This window comes from Mesocricetus auratus, unplaced genomic scaffold (genome assembly GCF_017639785.1).
Source record: "Mesocricetus auratus isolate SY011 unplaced genomic scaffold, BCM_Maur_2.0 Super-Scaffold_100006, whole genome shotgun sequence".
NCBI classification, from domain to species: Eukaryota; Metazoa; Chordata; class Mammalia; order Rodentia; family Cricetidae; genus Mesocricetus; species Mesocricetus auratus.
In genome coordinates, this window is record NW_024429190.1 from 67428120 (window position 1) to 67455976 (window position 27857).

General features: G+C 40.0%; 1 protein-coding gene across 1 annotated transcript; it reads left to right on the forward strand.

Annotated features, from left to right (window-relative positions):
* Positions 1–1686: 1686 nt before the first annotated feature.
* Afm (afamin) lies at positions 1687–20911 on the forward strand. Its single transcript, XM_040746602.1, has 14 exons — positions 1687–1774; positions 3918–3966; positions 4173–4305; positions 5085–5296; positions 6179–6311; positions 7105–7202; positions 7770–7899; positions 11945–12159; positions 13334–13466; positions 15852–15949; positions 16710–16842; positions 18431–18654; positions 19603–19735; positions 20854–20911. The coding sequence occupies exons 1-14, from the start codon at positions 1687–1689 to the stop codon at positions 20899–20901; spliced, it is 1827 nt and encodes a 608-aa protein (XP_040602536.1). The 3' UTR covers positions 20902–20911.
* The last annotated feature ends 6946 nt before the right edge of the window (positions 20912–27857 follow it).

Consider the following 27857-nt stretch of genomic DNA (forward strand, 5'->3'; position numbering starts at 1 on the left):
ATATCTTTATTTATAACTTTCTTTGTTCCGTTACTGTGAAAACTTCATAAAGCCGTTACTGCATTGGAGTGTGGTATTTGGGGTAACCCAGATGTATGTCTGCAGGTCATTGCCACTCATATTTAGATCCAGATTCCCTTTGAGATGTGAGCTATGTTATCTGTCTGTCTGTCTGTCTATATATCCATCCTTTGTATACCTGTCTGTCATTTATCTATCTATCTATTCATTTAATGTGTGTGAACACTTACAAAGACTTTTACTTTGTTGAGATAGGGTCTCACTATATAGGTCTGACTGCCCTGGAGCTTCCTCCATAGACCAGGCTGGCCTTGAACTCAGAGATATCTTCCTGCTTCTGCCTCCAAAGTCCTGGGATTAAAGGTGTCCCCATGCCTGGCTACTTATTTTTATCTTTTATATGACCCACATTAACCTGGTACCAAAACCACTGAAGGACATTGAAGGAAAATACAATTACAGGCTAATATTCAAATGAGAAAAAAATTCCCAGCAACTTTTCTGAGAAAGATTTCAACAGCACCTCCAAATGATCACTCACTTTGGTCAAATAGAGTTTTCTTTAGAGACAAAGAATGCACAATAATAACACAATAATAAAGATGACACATTATATTACAAAATAAAGAACAAAACCCCTGTGATCATCCCAAGAAATGTAGGCTATAGCTTTGTTAGGTTTAAGCATCCATTCGTGACTGAATTATCTGTGGAAAGGCCATACATGGCAAGACCACAGATGAGACTATGAAATGAAAAAGATTTCTAGCTGCAGAATCATGTTGTCAATATATTTCCAGGGCTCTAGTGATTGGCTCAAATGACATGAATATTTCAAGATGATCAACCCTTACTAAAACTTGTTTTCTGAACACTTTGGTTATATGAGCACTTCTTTCTCTATAGAATTCCAGAATTCAATGTTTTCACTGTTGTCTTGGTTCTAGTCCTAAAGACTTAGAAAACTCTTTAATTTTCTTTGGTTACAAGTGAAACTGTGTTTTGTTTGTTTTTGTGATTTTACACAGGTGCACCTGTCTGTGAGCCTGTGTGTCTGTGAACCTGCACTTTTGTGTATTCCTGCAGAAGATAGAGGACAACTTCTGGTTCTGTTTCTCAGCTGTCCACTGTGTGTGTGTGTGTGTGTGTGTATGTGTATGTCTGTACATGTGTGTGTGTGTGTGTTAGAGTCTCTCAGTTGTCTGAACATCATCAAATGGTGTAGACTGGCTGACTGTACCTGCCACATTAACTGGGATTAGAAGTGTGCACAAGAATTTCTGGGTTTACACAAGTTTTGGAGACTAAACTCAGGTCTTATTTCCAGGTGAGTGCTTTATGGACTGGGCTACCTTCCAGGCCCTAGAAACTTAATGCTCTTATAGATCATTTCCATTTTAATGTGTTAGCTAGTATTTTCCCCTTTAACCTGTGGACATCCTTTTTTTTGGCAACTCAAGAGACGTTTTCCCCCCAGTTAAACATAGCATAATTTTCCTAGTTAATAATTATCAAGAAGTTTGCACCATGACAAAAAGCCTCTGCATTTCAGAAATAGATTAACTAGGTTACTTTTTAACAAATGTAGGGTCAAAGAATACTATAAAAGACTTGATTTTGCCATAGTCACATTATCTCCTTATGTGGCCTCTTTTTTACTTAAACATGAAACACATAAAATTTATAGGCTTTATTTTTTTCTTGTTCTCTTTGACTGAATCCCTAGCCCTACCCACAAAGCCTCAGGATATAGGTAAGGAATTATCTTGTATATCACCAGGGAATGACTAAATTAGGGGAATTACTTTTCTTTAGCGTTTAAAAATTTTAATTACTTTTGTGATTTTATTTTTTATTCTCTTTTCTTCATTTATGTATACTGGTCAGTAATTTCAAACAACATACAGATTTTCATTTTCATTTCATATTACCCATTCTACAGGGTGTTTGAACTCAGAAATTGCCAGCAATCTATATCAGATAGAAAGTGTTTTCTTGATATGTAATTTGGACTTCAAAATATTAGTAATTTCTGTTTCCAGGTATATTTATTTTAACAGAAGAACAATATATACATATACACAGTATAAAAATTTACACACAATCTTTAGAAAATATTTTCGGTTGTCCACCGTGTCTCCCAATTAGATGGTAAGTACGTACCTTCAGGGTGTATGAGACCTGCTTCCTCCTTAAGCTCTCTGCCACACATACACAGCAATAGGCTGTGCAAGGGGATGTCAGTCTGGAGGAAAGGGCAATTTTATGTTTATCCAAAGGATGGTCTTTTTAAATCCTTCTGGCCAGAAAGTCACATCTTCTGTACATAAATGTATTTTTTGTCCGCCCCCAAAACATACATATAAGTGACACTATATAGATTGAGCAGGTAGTATTCATGTATTGAAGAACATATATTTATATGCATATATAATGTATGTAACAATGATTCGTGGAAAAAGAGGTCATAAGTTTGAAAGAGAGCAAGGAAGGGTAAATGGAAGTGTTGGGATGGGGGAAAGATGTGACAATATTATAATCTTAAAAATCAAATTTAAAAAATGAATGTAATTTGCATAAAGCATCGAGCATATGGCAGTGGTCCTGGCCTGTGTCATAGTCTACCAGACAACCCATGAGGTAGCTGGTAGTGAGGGCAGTCACAGGCTTGATGAGATGCCAGTTTTTCAGGTCTTCCACTGCTTTCCCCACCTAACAACCCATTTCAGACCCTGCTGCTTTTGTCTATTTAATGTGTTTTGTGTCTGTGCCTTCTTTCCTTTTTATTACTCCCAGCAAAATTCAGGTCCTGCTGTTTTTGCAATAGAACAATTGCTACAGGCCCCTAACGGTCTTTCAATTGTATCTCATCCAATTATTCTTCCTTTTTCCTCCTTGATAAATAGTTCCTATCACTTTCCATTTGTTAGGCACCAAGGGAGGGCCCAGCACACATGATGCTTCATTGCCTGGTCTTCCTTACCATGTGAACATAGTCATATTACTAGCCCAACAGAAGTTCTCAATGGCTTCCAACTGAAGCCAACATTTCTTGATTTTATATACCAGATCCTCATAATCCAAACTCTAAAGGAGACCTTGTTCTTCTTACGAAACGGATTGTGTTTCTCCAAATATGTCTCAAGGTTTCTTGTCATTGTGCTTTTGCTTACATATTTTCTCTACACTTAAGACTGGGCATCCTTACACTCCTGCTAATTTTTAAAATACTTTTTCAGTCTTAATTCACAGGACACTCCTCTGAAATCTTTTCTGGTCTTTTACTTAGGGATTACAAAGCATTCTTGATGAATATTAGCTATATTCTAAATTGGATGACAATCGTGTGTGTGCTCAGAAAAACAAGGTTTCATAATGCCCAGAATGAAATCTTATATAAAAATAAATACTCTGAAAATGTAGTCTATGGGGACAAACATAAATCTTCTATTATCTGAGAAAGAATGTTCTATTTTAGGCAAGCCTAGAGATCACATGACTAGTGCTAAAAACTGCACTGACTGCCACCAGCCATGGTGTCTATTGTCATACCTTGCTTTGATGGCATTGCTAATGAGCTAATCATGTGGCTTCTCTTGTAAGTGGTATATAAATGGTAGATATGTGGGATGGAAATGGTAAACCATCACTGGGAAATCTAAACCTGCTCAGTTTTAGTTTAATTGAAATAACTTCAATTTATATTTCCTGAATACACACTCAGCTGTGATTAGGTCTCATATTTGTTTTGCGTGTATGTGTGACTTTTACATTCCTTATGAAACATGCTGAAATATTTCCACCTTTTATAGTTTCACGCTTGAATAACATGTAAGGTTATTTATCTGGAAAATGTAATAACCAAATGTAATAACCAAAATATTCCTGCTTTTCAGATCCCTTCCTTGATACCCATAAATTCATAGAGGAGAATACTGCATACCTGTGAGTTGTTATGAATTCCCTTTCATTATGGTGGTTGCTGTATTGTTATCCACTCCATTCTAGGAAGGCAAATGCTCCTCAAAGATAATTTAGTTAAATAGCAGCTGTATTAACAGTAAATACATTAGTCATATCTATGAGTCATTTTTAGACTTAACTAGAAATTCCATAGACGATCACTGTGTCCCCTCCGTGGATTGTTGCAGGACCATCATTGCAGTTGCTCAGTATGTTCAGGAAGTATCCTTTGACGAGGTGGAAATGCTGGTGAAAGTCATGATGGATTACAGGGATAGGTGCTTGGCTAATCGGACACTTCCAGAGTGTTCAAAAATAGCTGTAAGTAAACTGCTTGGGATTCTTATCCAAACAAGATCTAAGAATGGTGCGCCAGACACACAGAATTTCACATTTAATGTTGTAAGCTTACAACATCTAGCAGAAATGACTGGAACAATCCAAATGAAGAGAACAAACACAAGTAACATTATCAAATCCGATACTTAAAGTGCTCAATAGAAATGACTGGGGAAGCCCTTCTGAAATGCCTTGCTGGAGTTTCCAATTGGAGTTTTTCAGGACATGGGAGCTTTCTCTCCATGGATGAACATCTGACTTCTCATCCCACTGCAGGCATTTTTATATCATGGGATGAACAATAATAATCTCTATTAGAAAGAGTACAGTGATGTTAATACTCTTAGGTATTTACTGGTCTCTTTCTCCCTGTCACAGAATTAAGTGGCCAGCCTGTCCCAGATAGGGAATTTTAGAGGACACTTGAAATAAACTTGCTTGAGTCTGAGGTAAGGGAGAACCTCCTCATGCTCAGAGTCCACTTTCAACAAGCTTGAGGAGCACATGACAATTTACCGACATAATGTTTATCCGAGAACTGAAATGTAGGATTAAATAGGAGCAAGAGAAAGAGGCTTTCTGTAGGATCTTAAAGAGTAGGATGATGGCCAAAGGCCTTAGGTGAAACCATTCTGTAAATAACTGTTGGAAACCATAACCTTTCCCCAAAGAATATCACTGTCCTTTGTGTCCACTGAGCCTCCTCAGGAGGTAGAAGCACTTTGCCTTGACAGGACATTGTCTTCCTCTCTGTTGTTCAGAACAAGGTCATACAGGACATGATCTGTGCTACGGAGGGGCTGCCGCAGAAGCATAACGTTTCTCACTGTTGCAGTAAAACCGACTTTGCCAGAAGACTCTGTTTCTTCTACAACAAGAAAGCTAAGACAGGCTTTCTGCCCCCTTTCCCTACTCTGGATCCAGAAGAGAAATGCCAAGCTTATAAAAACAACAATGGATCTTTCCTAAACCTGTAAGCTTCATTTTGGTATCAAAAGGTTTTGAAGTATAGTTCTTATGATCTAGTCTTCTTGTTTGTTTGTTTTTTTAGTTTTAAAGTTTTATTTTCCCAGCAACTTCTGCTTTTCTCTTATCTTTTCATGTCTGGATTCATTGTCGAATGAACTGAATCATAAAGTCACTCAGTGTTTATTGTGTTGGGATCTGTGCTCAGTGAGGCTGCATCCATAGACCCTGCTTTTAAGACTCTTACATTAGTGCCTGTATCTTCTAATGTGATAACCCACAGGGTAGAGATATGTGCAACAACGTTCAATAGACTAGGACACATGGGGATGGAAGTATTTTCTTCCCAAGAGCAGCTGGATGTTCTACCTTGGGAAAACCTAAATTATTGAACATGTAGCCTCAAATGTCTTTGACATAGCTTATTGATTTCAGGAGGAAAGTTTTTTGTTTGTTTGTTTGTTTTCTGGAAAGCTATTGTGCTTCAAAACAACCACAAGTTTGTTTGAACTTAAGGTATACGAGATCCTTGAATCTCGGCTGTGATGTATTTACATGGCTGTCTTTCTTTAATGTGGTAGGGAGACAGGCTTCCAGTGTTACAGAAAGAGAGGGAAGGAGAACACACATAGCTCAGTGCTCAGGATGAGAACTGCCAAAGTCGTCATTAACTTGGAGTTAGCAACTCCAATGCTAAGTGCTGGCAATGGCTGGTTCTGGTGTCTGGATCACAATGCTTTTCCTGCAATGGTTGCCCTTTCTTAACCTTCCCTTCATTTTTATGACTTGCTTTCCTTGCCTTCTTCTCCCTACCCTTTCTTTCCTTTGTAAACCATTCTTCTCTATCTCCTTTTACCTTCTCTGTTTTAAAAACATTAATGTTTTACAGCTATATGTATGAGGTTGCCAGGAGGAACCCCTTTGTCTTCTCCCCTGTTCTTCTAACTGTGGCTGCTCGGTTTGAGGAGGCGGCAACCACATGTTGTGAGCAGCAAGAGAAAGCCACTTGCTTTCAGGCCAAGGTGGGTACCACACTTGTTTTATCAAGGGGATGGAAATGTCAATGCCATAGCTCCAGATCTTCGATTAAAATTAAACATCACAGAAAGTGTGTCTGCCAGATTCCATGTTATCTTACCACACTCCCTGACGTAAGTTCATTGGTCAGCCGCTGAAAGAAATGCACTGTTTACCTGAAACCTATGAAAGACACTCACCAATTGCCAGTGTCCCACTTTAGGTTTTGTGTTTCTTACAAATTGGAAGAAAGCCTAAGTGCAACAGTGTCCAGGGTAAATGCTGACATGATGCCTTCTGTCTATGACAAACGTTCCTTCGGCTTTGATCACAGGATGACATCATGCCAGTAGTGGCAGCCATGTTCAGGGGATATACTGTATCAAGTCTTCTCTTACCAAGTGCAATGCTATCATCAGGAATACTAGCCCTACCTTTTTGTTTTGTTTTTCTTTTTGTTTTTGTTTTTACTAGACAGGGTTTCTCTGTATTGTTTTGGAGGCTATCGGTCCAGCCCGGCCTCGAACTCACAGAGGTCCGCCTGCCTCTGCCTCCCGAGTGCTGGGATTAAAGGTGTGCACCACCACTGCCTGGCTAGCCCTACCTTTTTAATGTGCCATTGAAATCACATTTTAAGATACACATTTCTCTTAACATGGAAATTTACTAAGATAAAATAAATTCCAGGTGTTTTTTGTAGCTGGAAATTTTCTGAAGTAATTGATTTACATGTATTTAAAAACTAAGAAAACAGTGAGATTTGGGTCTCATTTAAACAGAATTTCCTTTATCTTCCAGGTGGTTCCTATCACACAATATTTAAAAGCATCATCTTCTTACCAAGGAACTGTTTGTGGAGCCCTTATGAAATTTGGACCCAAAGTCTTAAACTCTATGTGAGTTTTGTACTGCATTTCTTGTTTTTTCTTGCTTGTGGCACACTTTTTTTGGTTATTTTTGTTTCTTTTAAATAGTTGATGATTTCTTATCTGTAGTCTTTCTGGTTCTTAAGGGTTTGGGGGTAGTGAGTCTACATGGACAGCTTGAAACGAGGTCATTAGGGCAAGATGGAAAAGACATGGGAATGAGAGGATGCCAAAGGAAAGGAGGCTGTCCTGAGATGCATTGTGGAGAGATGTGTGTGGGATGTTTTTTCTATAACCACAATTGGGTCACATGGCATGTTTGAATGTAGTAATTATGGAACACAGAGACTCTCTCAGGCCATTTGTAGCTGGAATTGAGAACTGGGAGTGGTGTTGGCAAAATCCCCAGCATTTGATTTGCCAACTGACCATATAAACCATATAACAACACCATCAGCTATTTAATAAGAACATCTGTGCAAAAATCATGGCATCAATTGTCCTTGATACTTGTGTAATTTGTGTTGTATAAGAAAGGCCTGTCTTCATCTATGGGCTATTCAAATGATCTTAGTGGCCTATCAATGATCTTTCCAGAAACACTGCTGTATTCAGTAAAAAGTTCCCCAAGATTGGATTTCAGAACCTTACTTCCCTCTTAGAAGATGTTTCTACTATGTACGACGTGTGCTGTGAAGGGGATGTGGTGCAGTGCATCCGAAGCCAGGTAAATTTTCTTTAAAAGGAATTTAAGCCCTGATTTTTAATAGTTATTTTTTAACTTTATAATCCAGCTATCCCATAAAATTGCTCATAGTTATTATATTCCCTGAAACACTGTGTTACATCTATGTGTGCAATGTATACTGATCAGCCTAGGCATTGTCAGTCTGTCCTTTCTTTATGTTTAGAGACTTCAAGACTCCTCTCTTCTAGTTCTTCATAAACCATGTGCTAGGTAACTGTGAGCAGGACTCTAACTAGGCTAGAAGTCCTGTTGCCAGTCATCTCTATCTCCTCCTGCCCACTAGTAACTATTTTCTCTTACATCACAAGCACGCAGTAAACCTCAGAAATGCCATTATTGTTGATTTTTTTAAAGTTGTTTTGTTTGACTTCCTAAGGTCTTTTCAAATAATTTCAAATGATCTTCTTTCTTCTCTCCCATCTTCCTTTCCTCCTTCCCTTCCTTCCTCTTTCTTTCTAATTGACAAATAAATACTGTATATATTTCTATACATGTTTTTGAGGTGAGAGCACTTCCAACTTACCTAGCAATTTTTAAGTTATTTGACACACCCTTATTAACTATGGTTACCACAGTCTACAACAGAATTCCTGAAATTCTCCTATAGATCTGAAATTTGGTCTTTGACCAACATCTCCCCAATTCTTGAACCTACCCCTGCATTTGGTAACCCTTAAAGTGTATTTTTTTTTAAAAAGAAATATACCAGTAAACATTGTTGCTGAGCTGAAATAGTTTGCAGACTTTAAAGGCAATGCAATTTCATTAAAAATCCACAGATTTAAAGTTTCGGTTCTGGGGCTTACACACATGTTCTCATACTTAGAAGGAGAACACTTGATCACTGAACCATCTTTCCAGCCCTCTTGCTGTAGTGTAGCTTTTCACAGTTGATGATTTCATGGGGGAGGTGGGGAAGGACTGTTATCTTTAAGGGGTTGGCCACTGGGAGTTTGACCATGCTCTAGTGGGTATACAGTCAGCACAAATTGGACTTGAACTATTTTTTTCTTTCTTCCAGCTTTTTTTGAGGTGGGGCACAAGGGTGGCAGGGTGTAATAGGTGTGTGTTGTATGAAATTCTCAAATAATCAATAAAAATATTAAGTTGGATAAAATTTTAAAAACTAAAAAAACTAAAGATTTCTTTTTAGTTAAAAATTAAGCTTTGTTGTGATGGATTTAAGTTTGTTTAGTTGTTTTACTTGCAGTAAAGAGAGTATATTACTTAAATAAGTTCAATTTTAGGGGATTGAGAAATATCTGTTTTAAATTAAGCAATGGACAGAAGATGTTCTCCCGAATTATTTTATTCTCAAATGTAACCCAGTTAAAGGGATGCCACTCATAATTTTCATAGTATTTGGTTGTTTATGAAAATGTGGGTTTAATAATGTTAAATCTAATATGCTAAATTAGCATAATAATTTAAATTTTCTTTGCCTTGTAGCTGTAATTAAGGGATCATATTGTATTTCAAATTTCCTCCTCTTTAGTGTCTTTATGGAGAAATGGAAGAAATTCAATTGTCATTAACTGAAAATAGAAATGAATTCTTAAAAAATTAAAACATGCTTTGCCTAGAGCAATACTGGCTTCAGATGAGATACGAATGCTGGAAATATGCTGCAAATTCCCACTCCACTCTCACCTTTGCCTTGGGCTTCATGCTGTTCCTTACCCTCAGTAGCTACCAGAAGATTCCAGACAGTGGGAATATATTGAGTCATGTCAGGGAGACCTGAAGTACCCGGAGAGTGTGGGATAGGGTGGGGTGAAGGTACAGGAGAGTCTGGAAAGGAGACCGAGAGCCAAGTTGGCTTCTAAAATTGGTCCTGTGTGAATAAGACAACCTTCCTCTTTCCCTTGTCCCTAAGCTTTATGTAGAGGTAAGAGCATTGATGAAAGGAGATGACAGGGTTTCTCTCCTATCCATTATATGCATTTGCTTATTTGAACAGTCTCACATTTATAGTGGACATATGGAAATTATTACACAAATAAGAAAGCATCTTCTATCTGGGACATCTTCACTTGGTAGTTTCTATAATGGTTAACTTCCTTATCAATCTTTGTTTTTTGTTTGTTTTTTGTGGGGGGGGGTTCGAGACAGGGTTTCTCTGTGGCTTTGGAGGCTGTCTTAGAACTAACTCGGTAGACCAGGCTGGTCTTGAACTCACAGAGATCCACTAGCTTCTGCCTCCCAAGTTCTGGGATTAGAGGCATGTGCCACCACCACCCGGCAATCTTTTTTCTTTGTTTGTTTGTTTTGTTTCTTGGCTTTTTTTCATATAGCATAGTTTGATCACATTCTTTCCCCTCCCGCAACCCAGTCTTCCCCACCTACCTCCCTACCCATTCAACTTTATGTACTTTAACCAAAATGAACAAAACAAACCAAGCCAGTCAGTGTCCTTAACCTCTAAGCCATCCCTCTAGTCCCTTAACCAATACTTCATTCATTTATCAAATATTTGTGGTTTTTGCTACATCCGTGGAAAGATAGTTTCAGCCCACAAAAGAAGTAGATTAGATGAGATGCATTGCTATTCCTTCAGTGGCCACTGTGGAAAGCACAGACAACTCCCGTGGGGTACAACAACATTAGAAGATAAGGCGACAGTGAGACCAATGGGACGGCTCAGTGGGTAAAGAAACTTACTTTCAGGACTGAGGACCTGAGTTTGATCCCCTTATGGTGGAAAGAACCAACTTCCACAATTTGTCCTCTGACCTTTACACGTGTGCTGTGGCAGGCACCAGCGCCCACTTCTCTAAAACTAAGTACATAAATACAGTATTTTTTAAACGAAGGTTTCATTGTGTCAGAGAAGTAGGGAGAAGATACTTAAAACACTAATATTTAACAATGAATATAAGTTTATAAGAGATCCCCCTCCTTTTTTAAAACAATTATGTGACCTAAAATCTTTTTTCCCCTCTTTTTTTAATTTAAATTACAAACAAGCTTGTTTTATATGTATATCCCAGTTCCCTTTCTCTCCCCTCCTCCCCTGCTCCCCACCAATCCCCTATCCCATCCCTTTTTTGCTCCCCAGGAAGGGTGAGGTCTTCCAGGGGGGAATCTTCAAGTCTGTCATATCATTTGGAGCAGGGTCTAGGCCTTCTCCCACATGTCTAGGCTAAGAGAGTATCCCTCCATGTGGAGTGAGCTCTCAAATTCCATTCGTGTACTAGGGATAAATACTGATCCATTGCCAGAGGCCCCATAGATTGTCCAGGCCTCCTAACTGCACCATGTTCAAGGGGGTTTGGGTTGGTCCTATGCTGGTTTCCCAACTATCAGTCTGGGGTCCATGAGCTCCCCCTTGTTCAATGACCTAAAATCTTAAGGGAAGAAAACAGTTGCACTAATGTGAAACTTCATTAATATTAAGTCAGTGTGAAATTTAAGTGGATAATATTTATCTAATTAGTTGATGGGGTAGATGCTAATGTTATGCTCAGGCTTGGCTCTGTTGAAGGGGGGGATGCTCATGTTACATTCATAATTGGCTCTGTTGATGGGGTGCCTGCTAATGTTATGTTCAGGATTGGCTCTGTTGAAGGGGTAGATGCTCCTGTTACACTCATGACTGGCTCTGTTGAAGGGGGGGATGCTAATGTTATGTTCAGGATTGGCTCTGTTGAAGGGGTAGATGCTCCTGTTACACTCATGACTGGCTCTGTTGAAGGGGGGGATGCTAATGTTATGTTCAGGATTGGCTCTGTTGAAGGGGTAGATGCTCCTGTTACACTCATGACTGGCTCTGTTGAAGGGGTAGATGCTCCTGTTACACTCATGACTGGCTCTGTTGAAGGGGGGGATGCTAATGTTATGTTCAGGATTGGCTCTGTTGAAGGGGTAGATGCTCCTGTTACACTCATGACTGGCTCTGTTGAAGGCGGGGATGCTAATGTTATGTTCAGGATTGGCTTTGTGGGCAGCCATTTTTTTATGAAGGAAAAGCCTGTCTTGAAGAAAATCTGAGAGTCAAAATTTCTCTTGTCCTTATTCGATGCAGAGCCAGATTATGAACCATATTTGTTCAAAACAAGATTTCATCTCGAGTAAAATCAAAGAGTGCTGTGAAAAGAAAATGCCAGAGTGTGAAGACTGTATAATTAACACAAATAAAGAAGACAAACCAGAAGACTTATCTCCCAGAGAACCTAAATTTACCGACAGCAAAAATGTGTGTCAAGAACGAGATTCTAACCAGGACGGCCTCTTAAATGAGTACTATAACTCTCTATTGAAAGTTTAGAAGACATACAAAGCTAGGGCATTTTTATGCTGGCTAATCTGGATGAAAGGAGAAGGCACCATTTAATTCAGTGGCTTCATGCAATTTATAAAGATCATGGCTTGCAATTAGTTATTCCACATACTTCTAAGTAAAAACAATGATGGTGTTACAGTGATGGCTAGGATATACTGAATGCTTTATATGTGCCAGGCAATACGCTAAATACCTAAATAATTCAAATTATTCATTTTTGGTTCTAAAACCAAATGTAGAGTTAAGTGCCATCTCCCTTGTTATTTTGAACGAACAAACTGAGAAATGAAGGAATTAAGTGGCTTGTTCAAGATTCACAGGTAAAAACAGTACAGGGAGTCTGGTCTTAGCAAGTCACAGTTTTGACCATTCAGGATTGTCACCCCACAGTTCTGAAGAGGAAGATTAACGTAAGCTGCAGGACTAAATCTGAATCTTGTTTGTCACTGGGTCAAAAACTCTGCATTCCTTTCTGTTATTATTGGTTTTTAAAGTCAGTGCAAAGTGGTGCGTTTCATTCTGGAATTTTCATATTTATATGTCATTATAATTTGTTCTTATTCATCCCACACAAACACGTTTAAATCTAGATTCTGTGTTTGACAGAAACATGCAGTATTTGTCGTTCCGAGTCAGGCTTCTTTTCTAATATGATGTTCCCAGTCCCATCTATTTTCCTGCAGATTTCATGATTGCATTTCTCTCTTACGAATGAAGGAATGCCATTGTGTATGTACCACATTCTCTTTGCTCATTTGCTCGTGGTTCCAGCTCGTACCTATTGCAAGTAGCAGGGAGACAAAACATGGGTGTGGATGTGTCTCTGTGGCCAGTTAACTTGGAGTCCTTCAGATAAGACATAGCTTTGGTGCACAGTATCATGTATTAAATTATTCTAAGAGTTGTTATTAAATAGTTCCAACAATTCCGTCCTCTTCGATGAGGACAGGATGTTAGTCTGAAACATAATACAGAAAAAACTTAGTGTGAAGTGTTCTAACGAACAGACTAAATTCCAGATTTAGCTTTGACAGCAGACACAGTATTAGATCTTACTAGATTCATTGAAAGCAGAGTTGGCTCTTGTGTTCTTCCTGACTTCTAATGTAATAAATGTTTTGCGCATCTCAGGTTTACTTATGAATACTCCAGGAGACATAATTACCTTTCCACGCCAGAGCTCCTAAGAATCACTAAAGTGTATAAGGATCTCCTTGAAGATTGCTGTAGCAGAGAAAACCCAGCAGGATGTTACCAACATGCGGTAGGTGCCATGGATGTGGATTCAGAAAACCAAATCGATGACCAATTTTTATTAAAGCTTTCTGATTACAGTATAATTATATGCTATATGTACTATACAATTACATTATATTATTATATTAAATTTTCTTTCATATTTCTTTCCCTATATTTGCATATGTCTTAAAATAAGATTAAAAAGTCCATTTCTTAGAAAATGTTTGGACCTTCATTATTTATTATAATGGGAAACTTTTCCTTTTGTATTAAATGGTGCTATATTTGTTTCCTATTGTGGCCACACAGCTAACGACTTACAAGAACAGACATTTCTTCTCCCCAGAGCATCAGTGTAGGAAATAAGCAAGCAATACCGGGTTCAACTCAAAGCGGTAAAACGGCTGCGTTCCCTCCATAGGCTCCAGGGAGCGTGTGGCTTCCAGCTTCTAAAGTAGAAAAGTTTTCCCTTCCTAAGCTTGGCGTTCTATCGCAGCGATGTGAAGTCACTTACTCTCCTGCTCTCCTATGGTGTGTGTATCGTTATTTTGCTCCAGCTGTAGCTGTAGGTGATGAAACATGAACCACAAAACTCAACATAACGCACGTGGAGTTTATTGGAGAAAGGGAACCAAGAGAGGGGTAAGTGTTAGCTAACCAGGAACAGAGATGGAAGAGAGAGAAGAAGGAGAAGAAGGGGGAAGGTAGAGGGAGAAGGGGTAGAGGGAGAACAGGCAGGAGGTGCTGCATGAAAGGGAAAGCTTACACATGCGAACAGAGTCCTTACGTGGCCACCTAACGCATGGTGTAGCCGTAGCATAGCCATGCAACCCAGGGCCCTTCCAGCTGTCCAAGTATCTGCCTGGATGCCGGGTGCATACCCTGCCTGCTGTCAGGGGGTAGGGTTAGCACAGTGCCTGGATACCAACGGCGTGGACACTGGGCATGTTAGTTATGTGTTTACAGTTCTGTAAGTGGTTCATAGATGAGAACCTCGTTCTACACATTTTCTTTAGCATTTATAGGTTTCTCTCAGGATAGATCATCAGTTGAGGGGATAACAGGGTCAAAATACACAGACTGAAAAACATTTGACACGGACTGCTGTCAACTTCTAGAAGATTTTTTTTTTGCCAGAGTTGAGTTCCAGAGCAGTGTTAGAGCATGTTGGTTTCAACGTCGCCTTTGCCAACATTTCATGTACAAAATAGGCTTCATTGGCTTGTGTGTAAAAAGTGGTTATGTTTTAAGTATTTGTTTTATTTCTAAAATCATACTAAAATTTTCCTATACAATAGGATGGATATGATCAAAAGTTGTATGAAATTTTCAACTAAAAACTCATGTAAGTTTTGATATATTATTTTAATATTTATATAAAAATTTGTTCATTTCTGTTTCTTGTTTTCATATTGAAATGAATAACTTTCCAGATCTCTTCATATATTTATAAAATATGACTTCATATATCGTAAGAGCATTTGACAATTTTTCACAATTCTTTTGTTATATACTACTTTTGCTTTATTTTATATTTTTCTTTCACCTATTACAAAAGCTTATAATCACCGGGCGGTGGTGGCCCATGCCTTTAATATCAACATTCGGGAGGCAGAGGCAGGCGGATCTCTGTGAGTTCGAGGCCGGGCTGGACCGACAGCCTCCAAAACAATACAGAGAAACCCTGTCTCTTAAAAACCAAATAATAAAAATAAAATAAAATAAAATAAAAGCTCATAATCATTAAAATTTAGGCAATGCAATAAGAAAACTGCTTTTTTATTTTCATTTATGCTCTGTCATTGTCCTCAACAAGCTACTCTGCTCTTTATCTTTGTATAAACCATGGTACTAGAAAACTCTCTTTTCATGGGAGGCATGCTTGTCACACCATACCCATCTGTTGCAGTGTGGTTTTCTCTTATAGTCCCATGGAAATGTACAATTTATGCTGTGACAAAATAAAAGTTCATCGAATGATTGAAGATGACTATGGGAGGTTTGAAGCTTTAAACAGAAATGCTGGGGAAAGACACAAATTGTTCTACAGCAGTGCTTATTAGCTTGGTCACAACCGGAAAGTTGCTTAAGTTCACAAAGACACATCCCTTTTCTAATGAAGCAGAAAACAACTTCTCTGGCTGCTTTCTGATGAGGGTTAAGTACAGACATTGCCAAGATAAAATTTTACCATGTAACTCCTAAAGCTCTAAAAAAAAAGATGAAATATTTAAACTGTCTACAATTGAATAGTTCAAATTCTTGCTCTATTTGGTGAAAAATATTTGGCAATTAGAGTTTGGATATAATCTGTAAACAAACAAACGAAAACAAAAAAGGTACTCGACAAACTGACATGTGGCCTCCTCATTCAGTTTTAGATAAAATCATGATTGCTTTTAATTTTCAGGAGGATAAATTCAACAAGACAACTGAGAAGAGCTTGGCAATGGTTCAACAGGAATGCAAGCTCTTCCAGGGGCTGGAGAAGGATGCCCTGCTACTCCAGTATGTTGTCTGCTCACACTGTTACCAGGATCAAATGATCTTTCAAATAGAGAATATTAGGAGCAAGAACACAGAAGTCACAAATCCACACTGAGCCTGTACATGAATCCTTGACCAGAAATGAGGTCACAAATTAAAGGATTAGGAGATTCTAGACAGAGTGTGCCTGTAACGCTTTAGTGTCTGTGAACCTGGGTTTCTCACCCCCAAACCAGGATTCCTGAGTTCTGTCTTGTGTGAGTGGAGAGTGGAGAAAATTTCAGGTGGCTACTGTTTCCTAGGAAACCAATGGTTAGTTCAGGGATTCAACCAGTGTTGATTACAGTGGATTTGCTTAACATTGTAGTATTAATCCTTTTGGTGCTTTTAGGAGAATTCAAGAATAGTATGTAGTTAATTTAGATTTGAAAACAAACATCATGCTAGTGCTGGGTTCATTAAAGCTCAACATCTTCAATTCAAAGGTGATGTCATTATTCCTGCAACATTGCTGTCATCTGCAATGTCCACCTCAGTCCATTTAAGGATCTTAGCTTTCTTTACCATATTCCTAACACATTTGTCAAATGCTCCTTTTAGACTACTTACCATTAACATAAAATATTTCAAAGACTTTATTTACTGGCCAAAGTTGATTCTGTCCAGGATGTTTTATCATATTTTGCTGTTAACTGTTCTTTTTTTTTTTTTTTCATGGGTTTGGTTTTTCATGGTTGGTATCTGCCCTCATCCAGAGCCAAATACATTTGTTTTCTTTCAGTTACCTTGTCAAGTTCACCAAGGCAGCCCCCCAGCTGTCCCTGGAAGAACTAATCTACCTTAGTAAGGGAATGACAGAGGCTTTGACAACCTGCTGCACCCTAAGCGAAGAGTTTGCTTGCGTTGATGACTTGGTGAGCAATACCTGCCTATTCTTTTATTAGTTTGCAGTTCTTAAAGTGTAATTATATCATTACCCCTCACTCCCTTTCAGATTCATGACCTCTTTTTCTTTAATTATTATTGTTACACACACACACACTCTCACACACACACAGATAAATGTATAAATAAAATCTGGTGAGAGTGCTGTGTTACATGTATGTGACACTTTTAGGCTTGATCATTAGTTATTGGATAACTAATTAGGGACCCATGCCTGGGGAAGACTAATTCTTTCTCAGCAGTTCTCAATTGCCTGTAGCTCTAGAGGTGGGGCCCAGTGATATCTCCCCACTCTTCATTAACACATCTATGGGTGTTCTGTCTACCAGCTATTGTTCCTGTGATGTCCTTGCACAGTCTTAGCTGGCCTAGAATTTACTCTGTAGACCAGTCTGCTCCCAAGTTTGGTTGCTGGGATTGCAGACCTGGTACTTGGCTTTTCTTTCTGGATCCTTCCATTGTTGATTTATACGAATTCTCTACTTCTTTCTGTTGTTTTCCACTTAGTCCAAGCAAGAAATATTGTTTTCTCTTTTGGTTCACCATGTGAATCCCTGAAAATTAGAGGACACTGTCCTAAGTCATTTTCAAGAATTTTTCAAGTTATCTTTCTTCATTTTAAATTATGTCAGAGGTGATTGGCTATGGCAAATGATTTAGGAAGCACAGTATTGCTCCAGAATGGCATAGAAAACCTTACTTGCTTATTTTGTAGTTCTTACACATGCTAGGCAGGCTACCCCTGTTCTACATCCCAGACCAGAAACTCTACCATTTTAAATAGTGTTACAGTTTTTATTTTAAAAAATTTATTTCTCATTTTACATGCCAGCCCCAGCTCCCCCTCCCTCCCCTCTCTCATCCCCCATCCACTCCTCAGAAGGCCTCTCTTAGAAAGTCAACAAAGTCTGGCATACCAAGTTGAGGCAGGACTAAGCCTCCTCCCCATCACCATATCAAAGCTGAGCAAGGTATCCCACCACAGGGAATAGGCTCCAAATAGTCAATTTATGCACCTGGGATAGGTCCTGGTGCCACTGCCAGTCCCAACAAATCAAGTCACATAACTGTCACCTATATTCAGAGGGCTTAGTTCAGTTCCATCCTCAGTCTGCAGCTGAGAGCTCCCACTAGTTTGGGTCAGCTGTCTCTGTGGGTTTCCCCATCATACTCTTGACCCCCTTGTTCATATAACCCCTCCTCCCTCTCTTCAACTGAACTCCAGGAGCTCAGCCCAGTGCTTAGTTGTGGGTCAATCCATTTGCCTTCAAATTTCCTGATGTCCTTATGTTTAATAGCTGAGTAGTACTCCATTGTGTAAATGTATTTAAGTGCTATTGGTTGAATTGCTGTAATAGTGCCATTTAGCCTTTAGTGTTCTTGCTACACAGTACAACAGTAAAGTCTTAAAAGAATAGAGTCTCACGAGTACCTGTGTTTTCCTAAGCAAGGTTGCAGGTGATTTCAGAACTATCTATTCACCTAATCATATGTGTTTTTTTAGAGCATCCTTGGAATTTTAAAATCACCTCCACATTTCACTTTTCATCGGCACAGGCAGATTTAGTTCTTGGAGATTTATGTGGAGTAAATGAAAATCGAACCATCAATCCTGCTGTGGACCACTGCTGCAGAGCAGACTTTGCCTTCAGAAGACACTGCTTTGAGCATCTGGAGGCTGACACAACCTACGCGCTCTCATCAGTCTCTGCACTTATATCTGCTTTGCGTTCAGATTGGTGTCAGAATCACAACGAGGACCTTCAGAATAAGAAACACAGGTACGAACTCCCTCCCAACCCCTTTCTATAGCCCAAAGGCACGTCTGATACAGAAAATTAGTGTCTAGATGCTTCAGCTGATACACCTTGTGTTGTTCAACAAATTGTTTGATCTTCTAGTCACAAAAATACATTGTGTATTTATTGCTATTGTTTATAAATGAGCATCTAGCTTTCCTTTTTATTGGAAATTTGGAGCATCTATCTATCAGGCTATGATTTGGAAAGAAGGGTGACAAAGTTAGATAGAGGATTATCAGACAGTTGCAAATGAGGTGAATTTTTTTTCTTTTAGGGTATTTTAAAATGTTGTTACATTTATTTACTAATTTGTGTGTATGTGTGTGTACACATACATGCACACATGTGACTGAATGCATCATGTACAAGAGTTGAGGGGTCAAAACACAGCTTGTGGCTGTTGGCTTTCTCTTTCCATCATGTGTGTTCTGGGATGGGACTCAGCTTGTCAGGCATGGTGGCAGGCACCTTACCCACTGAGTTTCTTTGCCGTCTCCGATGATACAGATTTTTATCTTGAGAGTTTCAGTGTTTTAAAACAGGAGAGATGCAAAGGGGCAGGAATTTTACTTCTGTATTCTCTCAGTTAATGTTTAAGTTCCAGGAATAACAACCCATGATTTTGGATTTAGACACTTGTCTGTTCTGAGTGTAATAGAAACAACATTAGCTGAGGGAAGGGAATTGATTTAGACGAATTTTCTAAAAGATCTACTATGTTAAATCAGGTCTATTTTTTTTTCATCTGTGAGTATATGATCCTCAAAGAGTCCATTCTAAGAAAGTTTCATAAGACCCTTGCAGAAACAGAATACTTAAACTTTTTACACTCATGAATTTGAAACCTAGGCCATGTGTGTTTCTGTAACAAACACTTTAAAGAAGAGAGGATCACTCACTAACTCTGTTGGGTGTCTGTGAACACAGGTTTATGGTCAACTTAGTGAAGTGGATGCCAGAGATCACGGCTAAGGAGCGTCTGTGTTTGTTCACAAAGTTCACTGCTGTTGGGGAGAAGTGTGAAGAAGTACAGGAGCCTGAAACCTGTTTCCGTCCAGAGGTAGTTATTTGTTGTTTTCCACTGAAGTTCTACTGACATTTCAGGAAAGATGAACACAACCCTATGGGGCCTTCCTCTTCTCTGTCAAGTTCAAGAGTCCTATGTTTGAGAGCACAATCATCACCAAACTAAAGTTTAGATGTCCATGATAGAAGCTCCAGTGTAAGAAAAACTGTTGGGCAAACGTGGTCCCAAACCTTGCTGTCTTTTCTGTGTAATTTAGACAAAATTACATCCATTGTCTGTAAAGAAGGTGGTAAGAACTATGCTAGAATTACAGCATTACTACTAACTCCTCAACTCCAACTCTCTTGCCATCTTAGAACAATGGGGTCAAGACGACTCGCCAAGGAAGTCATCCTCAGCTGGGAAGGGAGAAGGGCAGGAAGGACACTAGGAAAGGAAGGCTTTTAAGGTGGCTGTTTGATCTTTCTGGGTCTTCCGGAGGTCACTCAGTTGACAGTATATGGGGCAGTTGAGGGGAAGGGAGTGGGAGAGAGCAGGGAGCTGGCTCTGCTCCTCTTACTCCTGTGGCTGTGTCATCTGTGGCATCCTGCTGTGGTGTGACCCTGGTCCTGTGAGTGTCATACCCATTGGATGACTCTGGAAAGTGTGATGAAGTCTCCAACTTCCTTCCTCATTATTTCTTTCCCAGCAGCTCATGGTATACTTCCCAGCTCCTTCCCAGTTCATGCATACTCTTGTACACTCATGCACACTTGCAGGCACACTCATTATACACATATTTCATCCTGCTTGAGAGTCCTCTATTTTACTGAGTGACAGTCTTTGGAAATACAATGATAAAATTATTAGTTTGCTAAAATATATTTACTTTAATTAGAGGATATTAACTTCCATATAGCTTTTGCTCAAGTGTGCCCTTAAGGACTGTATAAAAAGAGAGATGAATTTATTTTTAGGACATAAAAAGACTTGTGTGTCTTTTCCCAAGCTTACCTGAAGGTTATTCTCTCTCTCTCCTCTCCTCTCTCTGTGTGTATATGCGTGCAATCTATATCTTAATTCAGAATTCAGGTGAGCATGTTTCCTTACATTTAAACATGACGACCTCAAACTTTTCTTCCTATGATTTTATTTCTTTTTTTATCTCCCAGGGTTCAAATATTGGTAATGAAAGTGAAGCTGCTAATAAAAAAAGATAAAACACCGGAGGTAAACATTTCCATCTCAGTCAAATATCCAAACTTGATGTGATGCTCAGTTTCCATGTCTTACTCCTTCCTGTGTGTCAGGTGTCTGTTTCTGATTTGGCCCACACCTAGGAGCTCACAGTGCCCAGTTCAGGTCCTATATGTTTCTCTGGATGTCAGTCATTCCATGCAGGGCAGGAGTGCTGAATCATGCCAGGTCTGTTCAGTTTCTGAATAACCCCAAGGCACCCACGTTTCTGCTTTTCTCATTCTTTTGTCTGAACAGAAAAGAGAGACAGTGGGGTCTCTGGAAAGGTAAAGCTGGTGAGGTAGCACATTTCTGTAATCACAGTATTTGGAATGCTGGGCCAATGCGATGGATGCAGGTTCTAGGCTGGCCTTCACTACATAGTGAGTTCCAGACTAGCCAGGGCTATAGAGTGAGACAGTACCTCAAAGAACTAAGGTAGGGGAGGTGGAGTAAAGTGTTACATTCTCAGGGAGGACTAGACAGGCAGACTACCTCAGCAAACTTCTGAAAGTCTCTTTTGAGGGTCTCACTGAAAATCACTGTGGTGAGGCATAGTCAACATATAAAAGAGAATGCTTGCATAAACGAACATATGTTTGCAATGAACATGTTTTCAAAGAATATTCATAAAAGCTACTCCTTTCCCTGCAGTTTACATATGACTCATGACAACAGTAATGATACCCAGTGTCAGAAGAGAGGGATTGGTTTGTTACTCTCTATATAGCTCACAGGTCACATGAGTAGAGGCTTATTAAATGCATGTCTATTACTTGAGTTCAGATACTTTCACTGCATAATCTTTCTTTCTTTTCAGCCAGCCCTCCCTCTCCACCCTGTAGTGAGGTTCAGCTCCTAAGAAGAATGGGACAGAAGATTCTAGAACCCTTACTTGAATCATGTTACTACAAAAATCAATAAAATGAAAGTATAACTTTGCCTCGCAGACTAATGTCATCTATCAGACTGATCACTAAAGAATTGATTGTTTGTGTTGCAGTCAGCACAGTGATTGTTTCGTGTCCTAGTTTGGTTTCTGTTGCTGTAACAGACACCATGACCGAAAGCAATTTGGGAGAGAAAAGGCTTATTTTATCTTACCTTAAAGGTCCGTCATCCAGGGAAGTTGAGGCAGGAACTAAAGAAAGGAACCTGGAGGCTGGAAGTGAAGAAGAGATCATGGAGGAACAGTCTTGCTTTCAGGCTTGCATTTACTTGCTTTTCTCATAGGACTCAGGTCCACTTGTCCAAGGATCATACCACCCACAATGTACTGGGTCCTTCTACATCAGCTACCAATTCCGGAAGCACCTAATATACATGTCCAGAGGCCAATCTGGTGGGGACAATCTCTCAATGTAGAGTTCCTCTTCTCAGGTGTGTCAAGTTGACAACTGAGACTAGCCACTACACTGTACAATCACAGGGACCTGAATTTGATCCCCAGTGCCCACGTAAGAAGTCAGGCATGTTAGGATGAACTTTTAATGGAAACCCTGGGGGAGGGGACAGAGACAGGCGGATCCCTTAAGCTCCCTGGCTAGACAACCTATGTAGTGATATCTTGTTTATATCTAACAAATAAAGCTTGCCTGAAGATTAGAGGAGGGTAGAGCTAGCCACTAGCTAACCATAGAGGTCTGGAGGTCTGTACAGATAGACAGGAAGTGAGATGGCTGGGTGGAGAGAGGAATATAGGTGGGAGGAGACAGGAGCTCCCTCTCTTTTTGAACTGAGAATTTGGTAGAGGTTAGAGCTTTAGTGACTGACTGCTGTGCTTCTGTGATCTTAGCTTTCACCTCCTAATATCTGACTCCAGGCTTTTATTATTAAGACCTATTAGAACTCATGTTATATACCTGTCTTAAAGAACAATGTGGACAGTTCCTAAGGAATGGTACCTGAGGTTGACTTCTAGTCTCCACATGATCGAGTACATAGATACACTCGTGTCTTCAAATATATGTGCTTACACACACACACACACACACACACACACACACACACACACGACTAAGTAGTCATGATTCAGTTATCTTTTCGGCATCCTTTTTTTGCACTGAACTTTACTTTGAACTTTACACTGAACTTTTCTTACTCTGTGGAAGTCAGAACTCTTCCCTGTATGGGAAGGGTATTTCTGGGTCCTGCTGTTGCTACTGAGAGTAGGAACTGGGGAGCTGAGGGCATGAACCCATGAGAGCACACTCTGGGTACCACTCACAGCCAGCCTCTATGAGATGTACCAAACACTGCTCCAAGTGCTTTATGTTAATTATCCCATTTAGTTCGAATAGTTCTCAGAGTACATATTTTCATTCCCATTTTGCAGAGGCCTGAGGTTTGGGGAGAGTAACTAATTTGCTCAATGATATACAACTAGTCAGTGAAAAAAAGAACCAAAGCTTGTGTCTTCTGAACAACACTGTGAATATCACTTCATGAGTTCAGCCATGTGGTGTGTATTAGGAATCTTTTATTTGGGATGGCACGATGACTCCATGGGTAAAAGCCTAATGACCTGAGTTCAATCCCTGGGACACAGATGATGGAGGAAGAGAATAAACTCCCACAAGTTGTTCCTTGACCCCCATACACATGTCCCCATACACATATGTAAACACATGCAATAAAGTATACATTAAGAAATGTTTTTGTAATCTTATATGCAGAGAGCCCGAGGAATGTTTACAATGTCAGAAGTGGTGAGAGGGTTTTCTCTGTGTTCCACACCAAAAGTCCTAGTCTGCCAGAGCTGTAAATGTTTAGCAGAAATGCCTGAGTGTTCTGAGTTTCACAGTTCTGACTCCTCTGACTTCAAAGCTAGTGCCCCATGTCTGCCCTCAGAGGAGATGATCCTTTGACAAGTAACCCGTGACGGCGTTCCTTGAGGTATTCTGGCATAGCGTTTCAAACATAGACTTTCAGAATCTCACTCATTTATCCAAAAATAACCATTAGATCCTTGCTGTGTGCCAGACACAGTGGATGTGAGTGTGAGCCAGACAGAGGCAGCTCTTGCATCTTTCTGGGTAGAAGAAGATAAAAGACAAGCAGGCACTGAGGCTGTAAAAGATGGATGGGTGAGAAAAGGCCCTCCCCATTTGCCAGAGCACTGTGATGGTTGAAGATGTGTGTGTGATGGAGGAGTTTCAAATTCCTATTGCTGTGAACTTGACATAAGGCTTTAGATTCTGTAACTTTGTAGACTTATTGGGGTGTGTGTGTGTGTGTGTGTGTGTGTGTGTGTGTGTGTGTGTGTGCGTGTGTGTGTGTGTGTGGTATGCTACCATATTAGGAAGAAATGAACTCCATTACTATATTAAATTACCAAGTACATTGGCCACCAGATGATAGCACTGAATTTATAAGTAATTTATAAAACTTTTCTGTTCTTTATTTATCAATGAGCATAATGAGGAAGTTTAATTTAAACAATAGGTAACAGCTTATAAACAGGAGTGAAGCAGACACAATTGGTAGTTCGACTCTATGCCTAATATGGGGATCAAGACTCTGCTGCAGGCAGCAGATGTAAAACTTGAGTTCTGGAAAGTGCTGCCACCATGCAGACTTCTGTCACAGAGGATGTTGTCACACCAGTGGAGAGTGCTGCTATGTCAGAGAACACACTAAAAGCTCAGGGAAGTAGTAGGATGCAGAGTGGTCCACTTTTGAGATGTAGTTTCCCTTTTCTTGGAGAAGAGAGGATTTGGAGTGAGGGAACTTCAAACTTACTCTGAGTACCGACACAGGACTTGTGTGCTGAGTAGAACACACTTGCACTCGATGCAGGAAGAGTTCTACAGCATTATAGAGGTGCTTGTCAGGACAGTGAGCCTTGTGGGCACTCATGCTCACTAGCAAGGGGCGTTGTTTGCTGTGGTGGTTTTGGCACCTGGTCTTTGTCTTTTTGAACTCTGTTTCTACAGTGTGGGCAAGGTTTGATTATTCAGTTTTCTGTGAAGGTGCTATTTATTAAACAGTCTTCAGTGGTGAGTATGGTAGAGATGCCTATAAGCCCAGCTCTCACTCAGGAGTCTGAGGCAAGAAAGTTGAGTCTCCAGACAGGTAGATAGCAAGACCCTGTCTCCAGCAAGCAAGCAAACAAAACCTGAAATCATAATTTTTTGATTTGGATATCTTCCTTTTTCTTATTCTCAAAGGCCAGCATGAAAAAGTTTTTTAAATTGTTTTTTCTGGAAAATTATCCAGAATTAATTATATCATAAACCTATCCCTTTACTGCTGTTTAAATAATCCTCACTGCTTGTACTTCCTATGGTCTGAATAATACATTAGTCACTGATAGAAGATGACAGCATCTTTTTATATTTTCAAGAGTCTCTTGCCAATATTCAAATATCTCTGAGAGGAGAACTCCCACTTAAATTTGGATATTTTTTAAAGGCAGATTACTTTAGTACTGCTCTCTCCTTCCACCAGTGTTAACTCGGCTCTATTGATGTGGCTGAGTAATCTGTTGATGTGGCTGCACCATGAGTAATTCTAAGGCTGGGTTTGGGGTGGAGCACAGGATTACTTAGTGATGTCTGCATGGGGTGGCATCTGGTATCTTCATTCAAGGCATTGGCAGTCATCTATCAGGTCCCTTTCTGATCAACCCAGGAGGCTCAAAATAGGATCTCAAGGGAACACTGCAGAGGATGCATGGAAGGATAGCTGCTAGTTAACTTGGAGTAGTGTTGCAGACCTATAATCCCAGTACTTGTGAGGCTGGGGTGGAAGATCACATTTCTGAGGACAGTCTGGGATACTTAGCAAAAAACTGTTTCAAAAACCAAAACTGAAGCCAACCAGTCAATCAAATAAATAAAAGGGGAGAATGAACATTAAGAATATTCAGAAGGTGCACAAAAGAGCAGTGACAACTGCTCAGGAGTAGCTTTCCGTTGTTAACCATGGTTTCCTTTTTTTCCATTTATTTTGCATACCGACCAGTTTCCTCTTCCTCTTCTCCTCCAGTCCCCTCCCCCCTCATGTCTCTTCTATGCTCCCCCCCTCCCCTTCCAGTCACTCCTCTTTCATCTCCACTCAGAAAGGGGCAAGCCTCCCATGGTTGTCAACAAAACATAGCACATCACCCAGAGGCAGGATCAAACTCTTCCCTCTGCATCAAGGGTGGGTGAGGTAACCCAGCTTGGGGATTGGGTTCCCAAAAGCCAGCTCAAGTGCCAGGGACAGGTCCTGGTCCCAGTGCTAGGAGCCCCACAAACAGACCAAGCTACACAATTGCCATACACATGCAGAAGACCTACTTCAGTCCCATACAGGCTCCCTAGTTGTGGGTTCTGAGTTACTAAGCTACCAGGAACTCAGGTCAGTTGTCTGTGTGGGTTCCCTTGTTATGACCTTGGCCTCCCTGGTTCCTATAGTCCTTCCACTCTCTCTTCAACAGGACTCTCAGAACTTGGCTCAGTGCTTGGCCATGGATCTCTGCACCTGCTTTCATCAGTTACTGGATGAATGCTCTCTGACAACATTTAGGGCAGTCACCAATCTGATTACAGTAGATGGCTAGTTGAGGCACTCTCTCCACTATTGTTAGGAGTCTTAGCTGGGGTCATCCTGGTGGATTCCTGGAAGTTTCCATGGCACCAGGTTTCTCCCTAACCCCAAAATTGACCATGGCTTTCTATTTCTCAGAGTCATTCGTATTCTTAATCTGGTATAATCCAAGTCTAAATGATAACCATTTTGGCTTTCTTTTTCAGGCAAATATCTGTATCCTTTGTGACAAGTGTGTGTACATGCACATGGACAGGTTCCTCTTCAGGAAGCCAGAAAAGGGAACGTGTGGGCAGCAGAATCAACTGATGGACTATAAACCTTTGATTTTCTCTTTTTCTTTTTCTTTCATTGAGCATATACATTTTCCCCTCTTTCAGAATATGTTCTGATTATGGCTTCCCTTTACTCCTCCAAATTTCTCCCCATCTCCCTTTCCATCTCTCATTAGAAAAAAGCAGGCTTTTAAAGAATAGTAAGATAAAACAAAAACTAACACATCAGAATAGGATAAAACAAATAAACAGAAGAAAAAGAGTTCAAGAAAATGCTCAAGAAATAGAGACTCACTAGTTCACACATCTAGGAATTCCATAAAAACACTAAACTGGAAGCCATGGCATATACTCAAAGGACATAAAGGGCAAAGAGAGAGAAAATATATACAAATAAAATTAAAAAGTAAAAGGATAAAATGTTTAAAAACTTATAATACAGCATTATGAGACAAGGATCATACCCCACCCCCAGCCCAAGATGTCATTGAGTTCATGCCTGTTGACTGTCGACTGCTGGGCAAACAAAGAGCAGTTTGTTTCCCCCATGGAGACTCCCTTGGAGAAAACTGAATTTTTATCCGCAAGTGGTTTACATTTTGTAAATGAGAAAACAGAAGGTAGGAAAATCTGCAGTAGCAACCAGCAATCTCCTCTTTCCGGCATTCTGGAGTTCACATGTTCCCAGACGTTCTCTTTACGTATCCGCTACCCATTCTTTTGCTGTCAACCTAAGAACTGGATGAACAGCAAAACAGGCAGTGCTGGAAAGACAGCAGACAGTGCATCTCTTGGGTGTGCAGGCTCTAAAGGTAGATAGCTCTGAAATGTTATCTGTGAGTCCATGAGCACATGGTAAGAATCAGTCTTCACTTCCCATTCAGGCAATGATAATGTTGTGTGAGTGGTAGTCCAGACTGACGGTCAGCACTCAGTGACAGGTGCCATGCCTTTGTGTCTGCTGACAGTGCCTGTGCCCTCTGCTCCTCTCTCCAGGATCCTGGAACTGTGCCCAACATTGACACCTGAGTTCTGACCACTTGCCTGACCAGGGGTATGCATGTTTGCTTTCTCGTTGCCTCTTTGGAACTTTGCACATGTAAACACGCATTTCTATGAAATGGGATACTGTA